This window comes from Polyodon spathula, chromosome 3, assembly GCF_017654505.1.
Source record: "Polyodon spathula isolate WHYD16114869_AA chromosome 3, ASM1765450v1, whole genome shotgun sequence".
Taxonomy (NCBI): domain Eukaryota; kingdom Metazoa; phylum Chordata; class Actinopteri; order Acipenseriformes; family Polyodontidae; genus Polyodon; species Polyodon spathula.
The window spans coordinates 94,191,580-94,213,089 of record NC_054536.1 but is presented as its reverse complement, the minus strand read 5'-3'; the positions used below and the strand labels follow the sequence as shown (position 1 = coordinate 94,213,089).

Sequence of the window (21,510 nt, the reverse complement as noted above, 5' to 3'; positions counted from 1 at the left end):
TTATTACTCTGGGCTACAAACGGAGCACTTTCTAAAAGGCAGTCTGGTAACAGGCATTATTGCAAATGAGAAGTCATTCTCAACGGTTTTACTTGATTAAAGAAAAGGAATGATTGATTGATATTCCACAATTAAAATAAAAGGCTAAAATTGAGTGCCCCCCTCGTAAGTTAGTTTTTACAGGAAGCATTAATTGGTACACTTTCAAATTAGAAGCAAATGCCACAAACTCAGCAGTGTCAATCAATAAAAAACACAGGCCTACCGTTTTACACGTTACAAATACGCCTGTGTACTAATAATAAAAACAATAGGGTTAGTTTATCTCGAGTTAGTCTTTGTCAATGGATATTGCTAAACTCACTGACCCAATATTTAGCTTAAACTGGTGCTCCGTTTCAGCATGTGACACTGACGGTGCGCCTCGTTCACCAGAAGCAGTTTTATTGAACAAGTATGTTTACTAAATTTAAAGCAAAATTGTCTGTGTCTATTATATGAGAATTGCATTGCTTTGGTTACCAAACCACCAAAAAAAAAGCCTTGCATGGTTTTTGCAAGTGTAAAAATAAAAATTCTCCGACAGCATAGAAAATCTGTGTTTTTCCGCAGCAAACGGATTCCCCAGATCCCTGGTAACGAAGCACATAAAACACAAAAAATTGCAATTGTAAATAGTGTAGTTGCTATTTGTTACAATGGGGAACATCAGTGGTGATTGTGATGTCACAATTTACGCTCCTGATTAGGTGGGTTTTCAGGAAGTGGGCAGGGTTTTGTAAAAACAGTTTGCAACCCTGCATATAGGACCAGATGAAACAAAAATCTGCCAACCTGAACTGACCAGGGCGTTACAATATTGTAACGACCTCGAGAGGCGGCGGGAATTCTCCCTCTCCGAGCCCTGTATGGGGAAGCGAGAGGGCAGATAACCAGTCAGGACAAGGGAACAACTGATAGAGGAAAGGAAGCCAGACAGGAGTCCAAGTGACGAGCGACGGAGCAGAGTGTGCGAGTGTGTGAGTCTTGACTTGAGTACTCTAACCCACCCCTAGTGAGAACAAAACAAACCCAACAGAAAATAGGGGTAAAAAACAAAAGGCAGCAAAACTACCAACACACTTTTACTGAAACCCTGAATAAACAACCCGACCTCAAAAAGTGATTTTTATTATAGCAATTTTTCACTTGCTCACGGGTTAGCTCTTCCTTACAAGTCTGATTGTACTGAGTCATCAAGTAATAAATACAGGCTTTTAACATTAACATAATAATAATAACTCAGTTAAAGTTCTGCATCATCACCAGTTTGTTGTTTTATTTATTTAAGCAATCTTAGCAGGAAAGCTTTAAAAGACAAATGATACAATGGTCTAGCATAGTGTTCCTCAGTTTTTGGACAGGCATGCATATATAAAATTTACACACATACACATTTTATATATAATTTTCATACAGAATACCGTGAATGGCCTCTGCTTGTTCATGACTGAACAGCTGCGTAAAACTTGGCAGATATTTGACTCTCCTATTGGTTACACTTACTGTCAGTACCTGCAACTGACACAAACACAGTTTATGTCCCACCCAGCTAACTCACAATTGGGCTACCGCAGAAACAATGCAGATATTCAATTGGTTGATCGTATTGCAGAGGGCCGCCAGAAAAAAGAAAAAAAAAAAGTGGAGTATGTACAAGCAAAGTTTAAGTGAGCAGCGCTGTCAGACCGCTGTGACGTTTGTTGGAAAACGTGTTTAAAGCTTTATTTTCCCATGCTACAACCCGCCAGAAATGTGTTCACGACCCATAATTTAAGAACAGCTGCCACGCACGATGGCCTGGCTTCGCGGGCACCACTTTGAGGACCACTGGTCTAGCAGCTACTCTTGTAGAAAGTTCTGGTAACAAAACTTAATGTACAAAAACAAATGCAATCTGATATACACTGACACCACAGTGGTTTAGAAATGTAAACTGGAATCGATGCACGCCCATATATTCTGCAGTCCTCCCATACAAAGCATTTACCAAACGTGTGTGTGGCGTTGGAATAGTATAATGCTTGACATTTTTATTGATACCGGCCTGAGCAAAAACAAACCCATCCCTTAACCTTGGCGTTTCAATGTGGTTACAACAGAAAAAAGAGATACATAACATACATCGCAAGTGCAGTTTGGGCATAATCATTATTGCTGATTTAATGTGCACAAATGACATTTTTCTAGATGGCACAGTTGAACTGCACAAAGGTATGGGTACTGTTTACTTCTAAGTACAGTACGTATTGTCCTTATGCACCAGATAAAGGCACAGAGGTAAACCTGGTGCAACTTTCCAGTGCTGACATCGCCAGCCTGAACTGTAGCTCTAGGTATTAGGCCTGAATGGCCCAAGCAGGTTTTGGCATTGGACAGGAAGTGAAGTTCTCCAGCTGCATACCCACCAGCATGATGGTCCTGATACATTTCCATTTGTAAGCTTTGCTTTGAACACTACACAGTTGACTGTTGTATTTCACCATGTTTAAAATCAACCACACTGTCAGCAGACACCTGATAATAACAGCAGCAATATTAAAACTTGGATAGCATATTCAGTGCCGAGATAACCTTTTCATTTTCCTTTTATTTTCAAAGGTGCCACTTTTCTTAATCTCTGGAAAGCCCTGGGATTCTGGCTTCAGGAGGTGGAGGGCCTTTGTTTTTTTTTTTTTTGCATGAGGTAAAGAAATGGAGTTGTATCATATCCTACAGCCGGGAATCACTGGAGGTATTGGTAAATGCGGTCATCCTGAGGAATTCGGCCAAAGTAGACCAGTAACCGTAGCAACGAGGTCATCAGACGCATCATCACAACCTCTGACCTGCCGTGGAAAATGAATACATTAGCTTTAAAACTAATGTCTTTGTGCAACTGCCTTCAGAAAATTATTTTATTGATTGAATTATGGGTTTGTACTGTATTTATGCGTACTGTCAAAAAGGTCAATAACTACAGAAATGCAGCCACAGAAATGTATCCTACAGAAGGTCTGAAAAGGTATTCATCCACGAACAGATAAATGAGACTTAATGATCTAACCTAAAAAGACAATAGCAGCATTTAATATTTTCTCTTGACGTCTTCAACCTAGAAAACATTACTATTTTAACAATTGTAGCTAACAAAATAGTTCCACACACGTTCTCTACCATGCACATTCATTCATTCTACAGGTCTGAAATGTGTAGTTTTAAAGAAATACCTCTGCAGACCTTTCCTTTTTAATACAGAATATCTGGTACTACATTAGATTAAAAAAACATCTGTTTGCAAGTCATGTTTTTATACTTGGACATCCTGGAACATTTCACCTATCCCCCACCCCTTCATTGGCTGGTTTGCTGTCATTAACCAATCGGTTGCTTCCCCTATTGACCGACATGGTTTCGGCCAGTAACATGCTGTGACCTAGAAGACAATGCTGGGGTGAAATGAAGCAGCAAATAAACAGAGTTCCTGGTAGACAAGGCAAGTCATCTTGAACCTTTTGTTAGGCTAGTGTAGTATCAAATAACTGTTTTGAAATCAAACTGCATGCTTTCTGGAACATGTTTCTTTCAAAACTGCACATTTGAGACTCATGCATTTAATGGAAGTCCACAATGGGTAACATTCATAGAAGTATTGTGTTACATGCACTTTAACCAAGTTCCAAACAAACAGCACAGCAATACAGCTCTAATGACTGAGAACACGTTCCAAACAGCAGCACAGCAATACAGCTCTAATTACTGAGAACAAGTTCCAAACATGGAACACCATAGCATACAAGCAGAAAAAAACGCAGATGAAACAAAAATCTGACATAACTAGGGAATAAGAATGCCTTTCGTTTTGATTGCTTCCATCAAATGTGTGAAAGTAACTTGGATATTATCATTTGCCAGTAAAAATGAATTCAAATAAAAAGGTTTTTAGACAAATGTGTGCATTACCTCAAAGCAAATTCAAATTTGACATTGTCCCACACGATCCACAGCCAGCGAAGCACCCAGATCTGTGGAAGCCTCCTGCATCTCTCTGCCTGCATCCGACTCCAGCCCCTCACAGCACTGTGGAGGGAGCACCAGAGTCATTGAAGCAGAACATATCCATTTAAAAATACTAAACCAGGTGAGGCAGGCAACTTGCTATGCGTGTAGCTGAGAAAACAAGGAGAGCGTCACAGTGAGAGATCTCTATCTAAACATTTTCATTCCAAGCTGCTGAAGCAAGGTGGAAGACCACAAGTCATCGTGTGTTACTGGGTACTGCAGGACAATGGGGAAGTCCTAATAAGTAAACCAGATAGGGGGAATCTGTTGTAAAGCTGAGTCTCGAGTCTTGTCCTTACTGAACTACAGGAATGATCTGCTGCTGAGCCCCCAAGGTCATGTCAATAAAAGGGTACAATCTGGAGCCCAGGCCTCACCTCTTGGCCATCAGGAAGTACCTATCCACGGGTGCCCCCAGTGCGATATTGATGCAGCGCACCGTGTTGATGTTGCGAAAGACCAGCAGCATGGGCCTCGGCATGGCCTTCAGGACCTCCATGATGCGCTCGAAGTGCTTCGCTGCCATCTCTTGCATGTAGACTGTCTCCTCCCGGCTCAGGATATTAGACAGGCCAGTCTTGTGCATGTGGATGGGCCGCTGCAGCAGGATCTCGCAGAATAGGAAGTAATCTGAGGGGAAGCACCCAAACAGTGAGCTCACAGAATAGGAAGCAATCCGAGGGGAAGCACCCAAACTGTGAGCTCACAGAACAGGAAGAAATCCGAGGGGAAGCACCCAAACGGTGAGCTCACTGTAAGGTTTGGACACACAGTCGTCTCTCGCCAATTCATACAGCACTCACTGGGAACGGACCCTGTTCGGAATGGAGTACTAGTACTGATCTACACTAAAGATGTCTCGTCTTGTATGTGTTTAATGTTTGTTATACTCTCTGCAAGTTTCATTTAGTCAAACCTATATCCTGGCTTCTTAGCAAAATAATTGCATGTAGCAGCTTACCTTTGACACCCAAGTCAGATGAATATTTCTTCATGGCCGGCTTGTCTCTGAGAATGATTGAGCGCCACAGCTTACACAAAGCCACCCTGTCACTAATGAGAAGGAGGTGGAAACAGGGGTCAGGAGCTGCTGTACCTACAGACAGAAACTACATCTGAGGTAGAAACAGCAAATCTCAAGTAGTAATTTACTGTGCCTTAAACAACAGCGCCAACAGGTAGTATGGTGCAGGTGCACAGATCACCAGCAGGTCATGAACTGAAAACATGCACTACATCCTCATACTGAACACGGAGACATGTGGCATGTTCTCTAAATTTCCATGTTTTGTATAAAATAAATGACTATTTTTTAATAAAGTACAGACCACAGATGCCAGAGAGACCTCAGACTCTCACAAAACACTTAAGGTTGTGGCAAAGAATGTCAGAAACAAGTTTCTTCACAATTGGGTCAGCAGTTCTTTGGATAATGTAAGTGTGACGTACTTACTGTATGTACATCCAAAGAGACAGTCTGACTCGAACACCACCTTAAATCTTTGATACTTGTGCTACAGAAAGTCTACTAGTACTGTATTTATTAAGGGAATAGCCAAGGCATTTGCCCGTTGCAGAGAATAAGTAATTGTGCCTCACTGTTCACTCAGGAACTCGTACAGCCCGTGGTCCAGTAAAACCAGTTCAGCCTTCTTATCAGGTCCTTTTCTCACCAGCACTAACAAAGTAAGAGAAAGATTATGCTTTAAAGACGGATGAAGGCTATATTTGTCAGTCTAAAAAAAAGGCAGTAGTGATGTCAAAATGGCACATTTCTCTACAAGATTATACCTGACCTTTGACCCACATTTGATTCCTGTTCACCCAGAGACCACTTTCAAAACACAATGTCTCGTTTTCGATCACTCGACAACATCCATAATTTGTGGTTTTTAGGCACTTCTAACAAATCTCTCTGGGAAAATGTACCTCCACCATCCTCCACCAACCAAGCGAGACAAATAACACTATGTAACACAATTTTCGTTCCTGGGTAGTAAGTGTTATTTCCTAATTGCTTATGCCTCAAAAGTATAGAAATTGGCTATTATTCCCCACAAACTTTGCTTTTGTGACCAGGACAGCGATATTTTGAAATTTACCTATTTCCAATGAGAAAATGAGCAAATGTGTCTTTTCGTTCACAGTCAGAAAAAAACATATGAATCCAAATTAACATCTATTTATACTAAAGTAATACAAAAATGACTACAAAAGATTTAGAAGTGAGTAGTTTTTCGAGATTTACGATTATACTGCAAATCACTTTCACGAATCAGCCCCCAAAATGTAGTCTCCCATCATGTTCTCGTTATACTGTCCTTGGTAGCGGCGTTCAAAGTCCAGTATATCCTGGTGGAAGCGCACGCCTTGCTCCTGCGAGTACGCTCCCATGTTCTCCTTGAATTTATCAAGATGAGCATCAAGGATATGGACTTTGAGGGACATCGTACAGCCCATTGTGCCGTAGTTCTTCACCAGAGTCTCAACCAGCTCCATATAGTTTTTGGACTTGTGATTGCCCAGGAAGCCCCGAACCACTGCGACAAAGCTGTTCTAAGCCACTTTCTCCTTACTAGTGAGCTTCTTGGGGAATTCATTGCACTCCAGGATCTTCTTTATCTGTGGTGCAACGAAGACACCGGCTTTGACCTTTGCCTCAGACAGCTTAGGGAAGAAGTCTTGAAGGTACTTGAAGGCTGCCGACTCCTTATCTAGAGCTCTGACAAATTGTTTCATAAGGCCCAATTTGATGTGCAGTGGTTGCATCAGCACCTTCCAGGGGTCCACCAGTGGCTCCCACTTGACGTTGTTCCTCCCCACACAGAACTCTGTCCGCTGTGGCCAGTCCCGCCTGCGGTAGTGCGCCTTGGTGTCCCTGCTGTCCCAAAGGCAAAGATAGCAGGGAAACTTGGTAAAACCGCCTTGGAGACCCATCAGGAATGCCACCATTTTGAAGTCTCCTATGACCTCCCAGCCGTACTCATCATACTTCAAGGCGTCCAGCAAGGTCTTGATGCTGTTGTAATCCTCTTTGAGGTGCACCGAGTGAGCTATGGGAAGAGACGGGTACTTGTTACCATTATGGAGCAGCACGGCTTTGAGGCTCCTGGATGAGCTGTCAATGAAGAGGCGCCACTCATTCTGGTTACAGGCGATTCCGATTGCCTCGAACAGACTGGTCACATTGTGGCAGAAGCAGAGCCCATCTTGACGTGTGAAGAAGCTGGAAAAAGGTTGGTGACACTTCCTCTGATCTGCGACTTGCACACTTTCATCCAACAAGTTCCACTGCTTGAGCCTAGACATCAAAAGCTTGGCATTGGACTTGGTTAGACCAAGATCTCTAATCAAGTCGTTGAGGTCTTTTTGGTTGGGGTAGTATGGGTTTCTCTCCTCAGCTCCACCTCTGAAATTGTCATCTGGATCCTCAACGTCTTCCTCACTCTCTGACTTGCTGCTCTCTTCTAAAGACGGCTGCTCTCTCTCCGGAGGAGTGGGTACAGGGAGCTCATGGCAGCGTGGCACCGGGGCGATGGATGAAGGAAGGTCCGGATACGTGATAGCAGGTGCATTCTTGCCAGTCCGACGTTTGGAAGGGTCCACCATGCAGAAGTAGCAGTTGCTTGAGTGGTCAGTGGGTTCCTGCCAAATTCTTGGGATAGCGAACTTCATGGCTCTCTTTTCACCTCTGTACCATCCTACAAAAACACATTTATTTCACCCATGACTAATGTGTAAGAGATTCTCGCAACATTTTTCATATATGATATATTTTTTCAATAACATTGAAAATTGTAAAACATTTTAAAATGAAAAACTTCTACAATTTTAAAAATTAACAAATTTTATAACAATTCCGAGCAAAAATTGTCCATCTTACCTTCCAGAGTTTTTTTTGCAGTGCTCGCAGGTGAAATGAGGTGCCCAGGGTTTGTCTTGATCCCCGACAGGCATGCTGAAATATGCCTTATAGGTCTCACACATCTTAGCAGATGCTTCCACGGAGTTGTTTTTCGTGTCTTGATAAATTGGCAGCAGACATTGCAAAATGCAGCCTCTTGATGCCATCTCAGAAAAATGCAGATATGTATCCACTTAGGCAGCTGGAACTAAACTGAACTGGTGGGCTTAAGGTTCCTGTATTTATACTACTATTTATATTACTGGAAAGTTCTAGAAGTTACTCCAAGTTTACTCAGCACTGAATCTATCTGGAATGTTCTGGAAAATGGGTAAATTTCAAAATATCACTGTCCTGGTCACAAAAGCAAAGTTTGTGGGGAATAACAGCCATTTTCTATACTTTTGAGGCATAAGCAATTAGGAAATAATACTTACTACCCAGGAACCAAAAAAAAAAAAAAATTGTTACACTGTGTAATCGCCCTCCTATAACTTGAGGTTTTAAACTTTTCCGAAAATTTGAAAAGGCCGATTGAAAAACAATCTGACATTCACTCAGGCAGAGAGTAGCGACTAATCTAATTACAGCTAAACACATTCCAGACTAGTAAATAAAAATAATAAAAGTAGAATACCGTTCTGTATAATCACAATACAATTGTTTCCTGTGTGGCCATCAATGTGACTGCTCCCGGGGCTTTTAGGTATAATGTAATATATCTCCTTTATTTCTGCACTCCCGCATTTCATGCTTTGTGAGAATATTTAATACATAGACAGAAAGGTACATGAACGCCCAGCCACATGTGTTACACGACTGGAGAAAATTACATTTTAAAACCAAAAACCACCTAAATGACTGCCGCGAGGCTTCCAGTGTTAAGAGGGATCGACAATGATTCTGGCGTCCCAGCATCACCCCCCTCGGTCCCCCACTCAGCTAAGCCCAGCTTACTTACCTACCTTTACAATGACCCCACCCCCACCGTGCGCGAGGTCACCAACCAGAATCTTTTAGTCTAAACCAGAGCCAGTTGCTGCTCCTCGCTGGTGCTTTAGATAAGTTCTTCACTATGCATCGCAACTCTTGACCACTGAATCCAATGTCTGAGAAACCAGGTTGTAGAGTGCGCCACAAATCCTAGACAACCCACCTCCTGGACTCCATCCTCACTGTTCTGCTTCAGCAGCTAGATGAGCATACCAAAGTTTCTTCCTTTCATACGCCTCACATACAGCATCCTCTCATGGCACTGTTAACTCTAAAAGGTGAACAAGGTGTGCTGATCTAGACCACAAGAGTGTCTGCCACCACAAACCTTCGACCAATCTCACGTGGGAAAATAAACCATTGTCCAGCATCTACCAGCATCTTCCAGTTGTCCTAGATAAGTTTTGGTTTTAATACCTTTTCTTGGTGTTTGCTCTCCTGGAAGGAGGAATATTGTTCTTTGTGTAGCACATATTGCTGGAATTGGTGGTAACCTGTTGGTCATGCTGCACTTGTCTTCCGATGCTAAAGCCAAATATTGCAGCACCTGGTCATAACGCCAAGTAAACCGTCCTTGGCGAAGACTCACCTTACATCCTGTCAAAATGTGTCAAAATGTGTCTTAATGTAGCTTGCGATGAACACAAAGGACACCACAGATCCTCTCCTGCCCATAGATTAAGGTTCTATGGTGATTGGAGAACATCATATGTTGACACAATGAGGAAACCGATTTTGCGTTGTTCCACACTCTCCCATCTTGTCTATCCTCCCTGTTTGGTCTGGGAAACTGCCTTTGCACACATCCTCCTCTCCTGCTTTTGTGCTTCGTTGATTACCAGCTCTCTTGAGCTGGGGCTGCTTTGGGTGTGTCCATCCACCAACAGGATGTCATTGTCCATTAACAGTCCAAAGTACCTTTGATCATTGTTCCACAGTCCAATGTCTGTGTTCTTGTGCATAGTTTAGCTTTTTAGTCTTGTTCCCCTTTCTTAAGAGGTATTCTTACTGCAACACATCCTTTTAAGTCCTGTTTCAAGAGTCACCTTCATACTGGCGATTTGATGACAACCACGCCTGTGTCTTCTGCCAGTTCGGTTGTCAATTCACCACTTGTCTTCTTTCTGTTCCTTAAGGATATTATCTTCAAGTATTGCTCATCCTTGTTGACAGCTTTTTGGGTCTGCCAGTACTGGTTGTGTCAATTACAGATCTTTCTCTGTACTTGCTGATTATGCTTTGGATATCACACCTTGAAAATTGAGTGACGTGAGCTATTTCACTCAATGTTTTTCCTTCTTTATGCAAGTCAAGGTTGTTAGAATAGTAGAAAACACTAGTTGAGGCTTTGAGTAAATTGTTGATGTTCATAATGCATCAGAGTAGAAAATGCAACATGTCTAAGACTTTTACATAGCAGTGTGTGTGTATATATATATAATTTCTGACAAGAATCATTTTAATAAAAATTAGCATTTAAATGAACAAGTACACCTACTGTAAAAGAAGGTATAACAACAAATCTTCAATCTTACCATTCCCTGGGTGGGGGTCTGCATGGATGAACCCTGTATAAAATATCTGCTCTGCAAATGTTCTTATAAGCTTATCAGATACCTGAAAGACAAGACCAGAAATAAACATGTCATCCCTTTAACAAACTGTCTGCTTTTCCAAATCAGAAAGGAGAACAGTTTACAGAGTTGTAACAGCAAAGGTTCAACTTCATCAGGAAAAGGAGGATAAAGAAACACCAATCTCTGCAAGCTGCACTGATAGCCAGGCTAGAATCCCAGTCTGTTGCATGCACGAACAAACTGGTAAGAAATCAAATGACAGATTCAAACAGGCAAGAAATGAAATACAAGGAAATGCAGAACTGCATCCCTGGAAGTTTACCCTTGGAGAATATCACCAACTAAAACAAAATCTTTGCTTACATCTTTCAAGCCGAGACCTTGTCTCTTGATTTCCTCCACGTTGTTTACTTTGCATCCTTCACAGTAATCTGCCGTCAGCACCCTCTGTGAGGGACACGTTTTGTTATTATTTGTTTGACATACCAGCTTGTTTCCACAGATAGACAACCCTGGAAAAGGTCCTACCTTGCTGGTTTTGTCCCAGTACACCTTGGGAACGACGATGAACTTGAAGTGTTTGAGATCCTGAGCGCAGCGCTCAGAGTTCCGGCCCTCATTCTCAAAATCCAACTCCTGAGCGAGGGTGCCTTTCAGGTCCTGTTAAATAGAAATGAAACCCCTTGCAATGCAACTACATCTAGTACTGTATGTACGTAAATATATCAGAGCTGGAAAAACAGTATAAGAGCACCTGGATTATATACATAACATGAGAAAATATACAAATGGGAGGAGGCCATTGGGACCATCTAAGCTTGACTGGATCCTGGTAGCTGATTGACCTCAGAATGTTGTCACGTTGGGTCTTGAAGGATCCAAGAGATTCTGGCTCAGCAACATGACTAGTTAGCCATTCCATACCATGACCACTGTGTGTGAAGAAATGTCCCCTTCCCTCTGTCCAGTGTTCATCTCCACTTAATTTCCACCTGTGGTCTGGTTTCTGTACTGTATTGTTTCCACTTAACTATGTCAACTCCTTTTAGATTTTAAAGACTTCAATTACGTCCCCTTTAATTCTTTATTCCAGGGAAAACAGACTCTGTTCTTTCAGCCTAGCTTTGCAGCTCATTCCTTTAAATCCTGGGATTGGGATTATTTCTGGTTTCTCGTCTTTGGACTCTCTCCTGGGCTACAATGGCAAACACTAGATTCATGACTTCATCGTATTACAGTTTAGTAGAATATGGAAATGCACGTTCCAAGCATGGAATACTTGGAGGAGACAGGCCAGCGCCAGTTTGGTATGATTAACATTGTTCTATAGGTCAAACTCAAGGGACAAATTGAAGAATCATCATCTTACTAAGACAGAAGTCCATTTCCCTATCTCCTGTAATCCCATTGCAAATCCTGTGTTAAGAAATGCATATCGCACTACATCAAAACAAATAACGAAAGGGACAATGCAACGCAGTATCAAAAAAACAATGCTGCCAACCAGGGACATAAGACAGAGCTACAACAGTGCTTCCCTACAATTTTCAAAAGTACATGGTTAGTTATTTCACAACAAACCAGGTTCATCTGTTTATACTGTCCTTTTATTTATACATATAAACACGTAAAGGAGTGAAAAAGGGTTAAATCAAATAATCAATTTTATGCCTTAGAGTGCCCCAGTCTATGTGAACCTGTTTAGAGGGGTACACCCTGCCCCTATGTATATATGAGTATTTTATATTTGTATTATGGTTATTATAATTACCCTTATTGTGATTTTATAAATGACGGGTGGAAAACCTGTCTGGTTTATTGTTCTGAAATAACATCTGGTGAGAACGAGTGGTCGACAGCTAATTATTTATTGATGAATTGGCTGTCGTCCACACTTATTCCAGAACCTGTTCAGAATGTGGCCGAGGAATAAACGAGATAATTGACAATCCCTCTGCCGCTATATATACACGGGACAGGAAGGAGGAACAGAGACCGAGTGTTCAAATGTCAAATGAAACAGAGAAACAATTACTACTGAGGCACAATCGTTGTAACCGCTCTATTTGTTTGCTGATTTTGGTCCTCGTGCCGTTTGCTTTGTTTCTTGTTTAAAGCGTTTATTATTTAATAAAAAACCCCGAGCGCTTTAGCGTCACCCCGCAGTACTGCCTGTTGCATATCCATTTCCTGCTCTGACATCCCCTGCCAAGCCGTCAAGGAGTCTGAGATTGTTACTGTATCCGTGGTCACAGGTTAGCATTTTGAACATAAAGCCACAGTTGCTCTATGACGGGGCAGAGGCAATGAAACACAAAGCCAGAGAGTTTTATTGGTTCCAGTCCGGTCCCCAACTCATACTCTCCAATCCACATGTGTGATACAACATTCCACCAACTTCCTCAAACTGCTTGTTTAGACTTACAGAAACATTACCAACATCGTTAAAACCTAGTTAATTTTTTTCAAGGTCCAGGCAAAATCCCGATTTTTGGAGACCAATATACCTTACACTATGATGACCTTGAAGTCTGTTGAAAACCTGAGTCAAGGGCAGGGTCAATGGATTCCCCCCCCCCCCCAGGAATAATAGTCCATGCCCACAGTTAGAGATTTCCCTTCTACCATTAGCTGTCTGCACAAGTTTTGCAGCACAAACTTGCCTTTCAACTTTAACAGACTTGCCTTGAGGACCCAGCGGAATCCAAAGCTGGGGTGCATGAACTTGATAAGATCCAGCAAGATCTCCAGCGTCCGGATATCTCCTTCAAACCGGTCTCTTAAATCTATGTACTGCACCTGGAAAGGGAAGGAAAGAAACATTTAGTATACTGTTTACACAGACAAACACACTCCCAAGCAGACTGGTTTATATGTCTTTGAACTCAGTAGGAAGCCCAGACTTGAATTAAATCAAATTACTTAAAAGTTACTTCTGAATTAAGTCTGACCAATGTAAAAAATGCACTTCTCTGACCTGCTATCCACCTGCAAAGATACACAGAGGATACTGAATGATTGCTTGTGGTATACAGTTTGGAGACAGGGACAAGTGGTTTATGTAAGGACATACTCCCAAGGGTAATAAAAACCATATACCACATACGATCATTCAGTATTCTGTTTATACCACAAGTATGTGTGTGTGTGTGTGATTATATATATATATATATATATATATATATATATATATATATATATAGCTATAAAATGTGTACATTTTTTATGTACAAGAAATTCAGGGATTATTTTACCTGGTGGATCTTTTCTTTCATTGTCAAGAGACTGTTTTGAGGCCGATTAATTTAGAACCGTGTTTATGGCCTCTTCACAACCATGTTTAGAGACACCCTTGAGCTCAGTCTCTCAGTTTACATCCTCCGTTTCCTACCTTTACCAGTTTTTTTTACACATTTTACCCGACAACTTCCAAGTAAAAAATATTCTACAAATTTGTAAAAAATTAAATAAAAACTGAAATAGGTTGGTTGGATAAGTGTCCACTCCCCTTGTAATAGCAATCCTAAATTAGCTCAGGTGTAACCAATCACCTTCAAAATCACACACCAAGTTAAGTGGCCTCCACCTGTGTTAAATTGTAGTGATTCACATGACTTCAGGATAAATTCAGCAGTTCCTGTAGGTTCCCTCTGCTGGGTAGTGCATTTCAAAGCAAAGACTCAACCATAAGCACCAAGGCGCTTTCAAAAAAACTCTGGGACAAAGTTGTTGAAAGGCGCAGATCAGGGGATGGGTATAAAAAAAATATCAAAGGCCTTGAATTTCCCTTGGAGCACGGTCAAGACTATTATTAAGAAGTGGAAGGTGTATGGCACCACCAAGACCCTGCCTAGATCAGGCCGTCCCTCCAAACTGGGTGACCGAGCAAGGAGACTGATCAGGCTATCAAGAGGCCAATGGCAACTCTGCAAGAGCTACAGTCTTTTATGGATAAGACTGCTCAAAATGTGCATATGATAAGAATATCCCAAGCACATCACAAATCTGGCCTGTATGGTAGGGTGGCAAGAAGGAAGCCATTACTCAAGAAAGCCCACATTGAATCCCATTTGAAGTACGCAAAAAAACTCAGGAGATTCTGTAGCCATGTGGCAAAAAGTGTTATGGTCTGACAAAACTAAAATGAAATTTTGGCCTAAATGCAAATCGTTATGTTTGGTCCAAATCAAACATAGCGCATCACCCAAAGAACACCATCCCTACTGTGAAGCATGGTGGTGGCAGCATCATGTTATGGGGATGTTTCTCATCGGCAGAGACTGAGACACTTGTCAGGATAAAAGGGAAAATGAATGGAACAAAGTCCTTGAGGAAAATCTGCTGCCCTCTGCAAGAAAGCTGAAACTGGGACGGAAGTTCACCTTTCAGCATGACAACGACCCAAAGCACACAGTCAAAGCTACACTGGAGTGGCTAAGGAACAAAAAGGTAAATGTCCTTGAGTGGCCCAGTCAGAGCCCCAACCTAAATCCAATCAAATTTGTGGCATGAATATGAAGATTGCAGTCCATCAACACTCCCCAAGGAACTTGACAAAGCTTGAACAGTTTTGTAAAGAAGAATGGTCAAATATTGCCAAATCTAAGTGTGCAAAGTTGGTAGAGCCCTATCCCAACAGACTCACAGCTGTAATTGCTGCCAAAGGTGCTTCCATCAAGTAGTAACTCAGGGGGAGTGGCGACTTATCCAATTATTATCTTTCAGTTTTGTGTTTAATATATAACTTTTTTCCTCAATAAAAACTGTTTTCCCCTTAACAGTGTGGAGTATGGTGTGTAGATAAGTTGAAAAAAATCCTCATTTAAATGCACGAAACTCGAGGCACTGACAATTGTTTGAATACCAAAGCACAGCTCCGTCCTGAATTTCAGCAGCACACCACTGGACTGGAATGTAAACAAAGACACATTCGAAACTTGACCCAGTAAGCATGTTATCCCACTCCAGCGAGACAACAAACATATATCCCACGCTAGACATATCCACTCTTGTGGGGGGGGTGTGTGTGTGTGTATATATATATATATAACTCTTCACAATGTATGTTTTTTTAGGGTCTTTGTTTAACAAGTGAAAATAATTTACTGGTAAAACAGTATAGTCTGTAAAGTTTACTAAATTGATATTTACATATTTTCCTCTGATTAATACAACTATTATTGTTATTCCTATTACCTTGACAGCCACTGCAGTCCCATCGTTCAGTTTTGCCTTGTGTACCTGAGCCAGGCTGGCTGCTGCCACTGGCTCATAATCAAACTCTTTGAACATCTTGTCAGGAGTGCTGTTAAAATCCTCCAGGAACAGGGCATCCACCTGAGCCAAAACAGCAAGAGCTCAAAAGAACAAAAAGAAAAACAAAGAATTCTAGGCCAGAGCTCATCTCACTTAGAATTTAAAAAACGTCAAATAATTCTAGGCAAGCGCTCAATGGAATTAATTTTAAAAGTGTTTCTATGTCATTTCTCTTGGACTACTGCGCACTCCAATATCTTGCCCACCACATATTGGGGTTTGACTAGCCACAAAAACTGAAAGTGGGGGCTTGGAGTTCAGTCTACCGCATGCAACAACCTCAGCTGTAGACAATCATCGGCACTCAACCAAACTGACAGGAGACAAACTTACTGCCAATATCATCACAGCAGAACTGTGGAATCTCGACTAACCACCAAAACAGAGCAGAACTTGCTAAATAGAACTAGCTGGGGCTAGTTTCACAAAGCAGTTCTAGGTAGCAGTCTGCTAAATCAAATTCACTTATTAATAATAATAATAATAATTCAAGAAAATAACACATTTATCCTTTAATCATATAGACTTGAGTGGATTTCTACTGTATCGTTCTAGCTGAAAATACTGTTTTTTGTAAAAGCAAAATAACTTGCTCAGTGGTGGCAGTGCTTTGTGGAACTGGCCCCTGGATCTTTAGTTCTGAATTCTAAAGTAATTAACAGGAGTTATTTATGTTAAGCTGTCGTTCTACGGAACTTCACAAGGAAATCGTTGTGCAGGTACAGTGCTACCCCGTTACAGTGCGAATCCGTTATCACACAGCAAGATCCTGGCTCCCATTTCCCCCACAAAGCAATCTGACTCACAACCCTTGGTTTGCTTGTTGTTTTCCGTTACCGTATTTAGACCCATTTAAGTTCAAAATGGGACATATAGTACTTGTAAAACTCCCGTGCCTGCACTGTATTTTTTTCTGAAAGTAAAAACAAACTGCCCTTTAATGTTACAAAACAAGTACGAAACAATCAAAGTGTGCATAAACGTCCCTGGATTCTGGGTTATTTATTTAGTTTACTAATATGTTTACATTTATTATAAGAAATATACAATTTAAATAAGTGGTGTAAACTTTATTATACTGTATATTGTAACGACCCGAGATTTACACTTTTACATGGCTGGTGTGTGTGTGTAAGCAGGGAAGGGTTAGCTTGTCTCAGCCGGGACTGATTGACGTCCGGGTAGGCGAGACATGACAGCTGACTCAGACAAGCTGCTGTGTGAATGCGAGAGATTGTTTCCTTTTGGTGTGGCCGAGGCTGACAGGGGTCAGGAATAATTGTCCCAATAAACTGTGGATTTAAGAACATAAGAAAGTTTACAAACGAGAGGAGGCCATTCAGCCCATCTTGCTCGTTTGGTTGTTAGTAGCTTATTGATCCCAGAATCTCATCAAGCAGCTTCTTGAAGGATCCCAGAGTGTCCGCTTCAACAACATTACTGGGGAGTTGATTCCAGACCCTCACGATTCTCTGTGTAAAAAAGTGCCTCCTATTTTCTGTTCTGAATCTAATCTCCATCATCCATCTAATCTCCATTTGTGACCCCTTCCTTGTTTCTTTTTTCAGGTAGAAAAAGTCCCTTGGGTCGACACTGTCAATACCTTTTAGAATTTTGAATGCTTGAATTAGGTCGCCGCGTAGTCTTTTTTGTTCAAGACTGAACAGATTCAATTCTTTTAGCCTGTCTGCATATGACATGCCTTTTAAGCCCAGAATAATTCTGGTCGCTCTTCTTTGCACTCTTTCTAGAGCAGCAATATCTTTTTTACCTATCTTTTGTACATGCAAATTGTGTGCGTCTCCTTCCTTCACTTTCCACGCTACAATATTAATTTGGCCATCGTAAGTCAATCAGAAATGCCAATATTTGTTATAAGGCGAAACACAAATAACATGATCTCCAATTATGGACCCCAGCACCTGCGCTATAACGGGGTAGCACTTCTAGATTCCTTGCTGTTCAGACATTGCATAACACCGCAGTCCTCTCGTACTTGGAATCTCTAAACAATGACTGGTTAAAATAAAGAAAAAAGCCCCCAGCACTGTCTTGCTGCTGCGCACCTCCTTATACTTCCTGTTGAGAGCTTTGTCCTCCAGTACACGCAGGGTGTTCATGTACTCCGGTGGAAGCAGATGGTTGAAGGCACACAGCCCCTGGCCCAGTTTGATGTACAGTCCTCCATTCTGAATGGCACCTTCCACCATGCTGTCGGCAGCCCGCTGATGACAGGCAGACATTCCCTCCACAAAGTCCGGACTATCCTAGCAGAATATATGGGGGTAAGGGGTGGGGGGGAGGAAACATCATTATCATAAGCTATGCCACTCTAGCCAAAATGAAAAGTGTACTGACTTACAATATATTACACTGTCAACTACAAAGATATTGTTAGCACCTAATGCTAACGTTGTATATTTTCTTGACTCAAAATGTTTTCACACCAATGCCTGCAAAAGGGATTTGAGGCTTACCTCTTGAAGTCCCCGTAGCTGCACATTGGACGTCCACCAGTAATCGAAAGATATCACAATCCCAACTTGCAAGGACCTAGGGCATCACATTGCATGGTAGTATTACCAACGCTTCAAGCTTGTACAGCAGAATAGACACTACTGCAAGGCAGCCGCTTTATAACACTTTAGACAAGAACCAAACACAAACATAAAAATATCAGCAACTGATCATGACCTGCATACAACAGTACTAAATGTTCTGACCAAGTTTCATCAAAACTGGTTAAGTGAGACTATACAGATATATGTAAATATGTGTAAAGTGTACGGACCCTCCCACCTCCACTATCTCTGGGGAAATGTATCCCCTGTAGTACGCATCAGAGGATTAACTCCAATCATAGTGCATATTAAAGCAACATCTGTCACACTGCATTAGCAAAGGAGTTCCCGCCAGTAGGGGGAAGGGAGTGCTAACAGGGGACGAGCCTTGATGGGCCCCGAATTGCCTACTCTCGTTCCCAAACTTCTCTTATGTTCTTCACTGTATCAACACAAACAGACAGGAATACAAACACAGCAGCGGCTGAAATGCCTAAAACCGTGTTTGATAAGACGCTTTTAGACGCAGAACTCTGCAAGCTTGTTTTTTGACTCTACTGACTCTGCCCATGATTGGATGTATACACTCTGCTAGTGGATTATCCCCATAGGTGTAAATAACTGAGAAACCAAACTTACCTACAGAAGCGCCCAACCCCCTCCGTCACTATTGTGATCCTTCGTCTCTCCCGGGGGTCAGCAAGGGCGTACCGAACGCCCACTGCGATGGGCACCCCTACAGCAGCTCCCAGCAGCACCCTCCTTACCCATGCCCAACGCCCGACTACACTGCAGAGGCAAACCCCACCCGTATAATAGGATATTCAAGTACTGAAACACTGCTTCTGTACACAGTATAGCTACCTCAGTAACAGTGAGGTTTTTGTTCACTTATGGTTCAGTTTACTAATGCATTTTCGATTTACTACAAAATCTGTTCTGTTATTTGATTTCAATGCATCTCACCCCAAGGAGATCCTTTGGTACTATAAAATCTCACCATTTTAGCATTCTAAAAATCATTCATCATCATATGAATAAGACTCCTAATCCAACATGTAATTGCTTTGTACACACACAATACATTCCACACGTCACCTTCTGGACTGCGAGCTGAAGGGACTCCTCGGAACACGAGTGGCAGCCTCTGAGCTCTGTACCAAGGCATGTCGATGACGCTGACACAGCTGCAACTGAAAACAAAACACAAAAAACAAGCACATTGACGCCAACCTTGTTTTCATGCTGGGCCACTCTAAAGTTTGATATAACTCCTGTTATGATGGACCGAACAAAACAAAATATTCAGACTTGAAGTGATGTCAGTCTCTGTGCATGTCCAGTACAGCACATGCTTGGCTGGTTTCTGGATACATTGAGGCTGGCTTTCATGGCAAGCAACTCCCTTACTTAGTTTAACTCCTTTAACAAACTGCAAGACCTTGACTCCAGGGAGTTGAGCTCAAAGTGTGCAGCCAGGAGAATGTGGAGTCAAGTAGCTGGGCGGATAAGAACTTTCAATAAATCAAGGACAAGGTGACACATCCTGGGTCAGTTGTTTTCCTTGGCTGTGTCTTAGAACAAATTGTTACAAGCAGGCAGATTAACTGATTAACACAGCTACAGTGTCAGGGACAAACCCCAGACTCTTGTATTTTTGTCACTGCAAGAGTCTAAATGTGATCGCAAAGAGTGGAGAAGAGACTTCTCAGCCAATACAAACAATAACTGAAGCACCCCCTCCCCATCCAACAACACAGAATGACACCACGTTTGTTGACTAGTTTGTTTTCTGTTTGTGCTTTTTGGGTTGGCTCTCTCAGTAAGCTGACAGCATGCAATTCATACAGCATGCACGTGTAGCGATTTAACCCTGTAATTGCCCAGGTGTTTTTTAAACGAGAAAAGCTACTTTATTATTAGTAGTAGCAGCAGCAGTATTATTATTATTATTAATTATTATTATTTATTTATTAGCAGACGCCTTTACCCAGACTTACAGTTGTATACAAAAAAAAACACAAAGAACTACAGTACAATTAAGAGCAAGATACAAAATACACTGACTTCAGTCCTAATAAGAGCAAATACAAAACAAAGTGCGATTTGATATTGGGGCAGTTCATGAGCAGACAGAGTTGCTAGTTACATCAGGGTTAGATACGAGTGCAGGTGAAATACAAAATACTACAGATTGGTTAAAGTGCAGGATTAAATACAGTAAAATAGGGAGCAGATCAGTGCAAGTTAAAGTGCATTAATGTGTAACAACTAGATTCCGTTTCTTGTACAAAACACTATTCATCCTGGTCGGGCAATTTGTTCTGAGTTTGAGGGTCTTGCGAATGCTTAAGCTTTTTTTTTTTTTTTTTCTTGTTCTGAATACAGAGAGGGTGTTACTGACTCTACTGTACACCATGACACGAAGTGGAAACATCTCAATCCTTTTGTAATAGTTATTATGCTCCAGTTTGTGCGCATTTGAACGAAGTAATGTATTATTGAAAAATGCATTGTCAGATTAACGTGAAAGCGTTTCGCAGATTTACATCAGACTAATAATCTCCTTGCATCATACAGCATGCATTATTATTGTTCTCTGCCGGCTTCACGGAGAAAGACACATCGCACACTGAATGGGGTTTTTACTCCATGCAAAATAAAACATTATCTTACCACTTTGAAGCCGGTCGCCCTGGCCATCTTCTATAAATCTCTCTTTGCAACGTGTGTTTATTTGTACACTTAGTTAAAAGCAATGTTATGGTTGTTGGTGGTGGTGTCGTTTACATTGAGAACTGCCCTCTGCCATTCTCTGTAGTACTACCGTGTGTGTCCTGCTAGTTCTCAAAGAACACAGCGTTTCCACGCACCGAGTCACGTGAGAGGTGGTCTGACTGAGGTTCACAGATGATTCAGTCATCTCCATCACGTGACAGTGGTATGATACTGTTTCATTTACTATGGCTGAGGGAGTTGCAACACAACATAAAACCACACAAACATATTAAGACAGACGATTAGCAGACAACAAGTTCTATTAGTATGCGTGTTTTTTTCGACTTTCAAAACTGCTGCA

The 21,510-nt window shown here is 41.6% G+C and overlaps 1 protein-coding gene across 4 annotated transcripts; it reads right to left on the bottom strand.

Annotated features, from left to right (window-relative positions):
* Positions 1–1,615: 1,615 nt before the first annotated feature.
* Positions 1,616–21,283, bottom strand: adck5 (aarF domain containing kinase 5). 4 transcript variants are annotated; one of them, XM_041246476.1, is made up of 15 exons: positions 21,108–21,283; positions 19,530–19,624; positions 19,071–19,220; positions 18,348–18,423; positions 17,937–18,137; positions 15,751–15,891; positions 13,240–13,353; positions 11,083–11,214; positions 10,918–11,001; positions 10,513–10,594; positions 5,680–5,758; positions 5,042–5,133; positions 4,458–4,710; positions 3,982–4,098; positions 1,616–2,867 (listed from the first exon to the last, which is right to left on the bottom strand). In XM_041246476.1, the coding sequence occupies exons 1-15, from the start codon at positions 21,132–21,134 to the stop codon at positions 2,765–2,767; spliced, it is 1,746 nt and encodes a 581-aa protein (XP_041102410.1). In that variant the 5' UTR covers positions 21,135–21,283; the 3' UTR covers positions 1,616–2,764. The 4 variants fall into 4 exon arrangements, with proteins under 4 accessions (XP_041102410.1, XP_041102411.1, XP_041102413.1 ...); XM_041246477.1 differs by lacking the exon at positions 19,071–19,220; XM_041246479.1 differs by lacking the exons at positions 19,071–19,220; positions 21,108–21,283 and having other exon boundaries at positions 17,937–18,132; positions 19,530–19,614.
* Between the last annotated feature and the right edge of the window lie 227 nt (positions 21,284–21,510).

What these genes read in the sequence shown, in the direction of transcription:
- adck5 (XM_041246476.1), bottom strand. Translation starts at nt 21,134, where the DNA reads ATGGCCAGGGCGACCGGCTTCAAAGTG. An exon ending in TTCAGCTCGCAGTCCAGAAG is followed by an intron (nt 19,221 to 19,529) that starts GTGACGTGTGGA and finishes TTGCCTCTGCAG; the next exon opens with TGTAGTCGGGCGTTGGGCAT. An exon ending in GATTCCGCTGGGTCCTCAAG is followed by an intron (nt 11,215 to 13,239) that starts GCAAGTCTGTTA and finishes TCTATTTAACAG; the next exon opens with GACCTGAAAGGCACCCTCGC.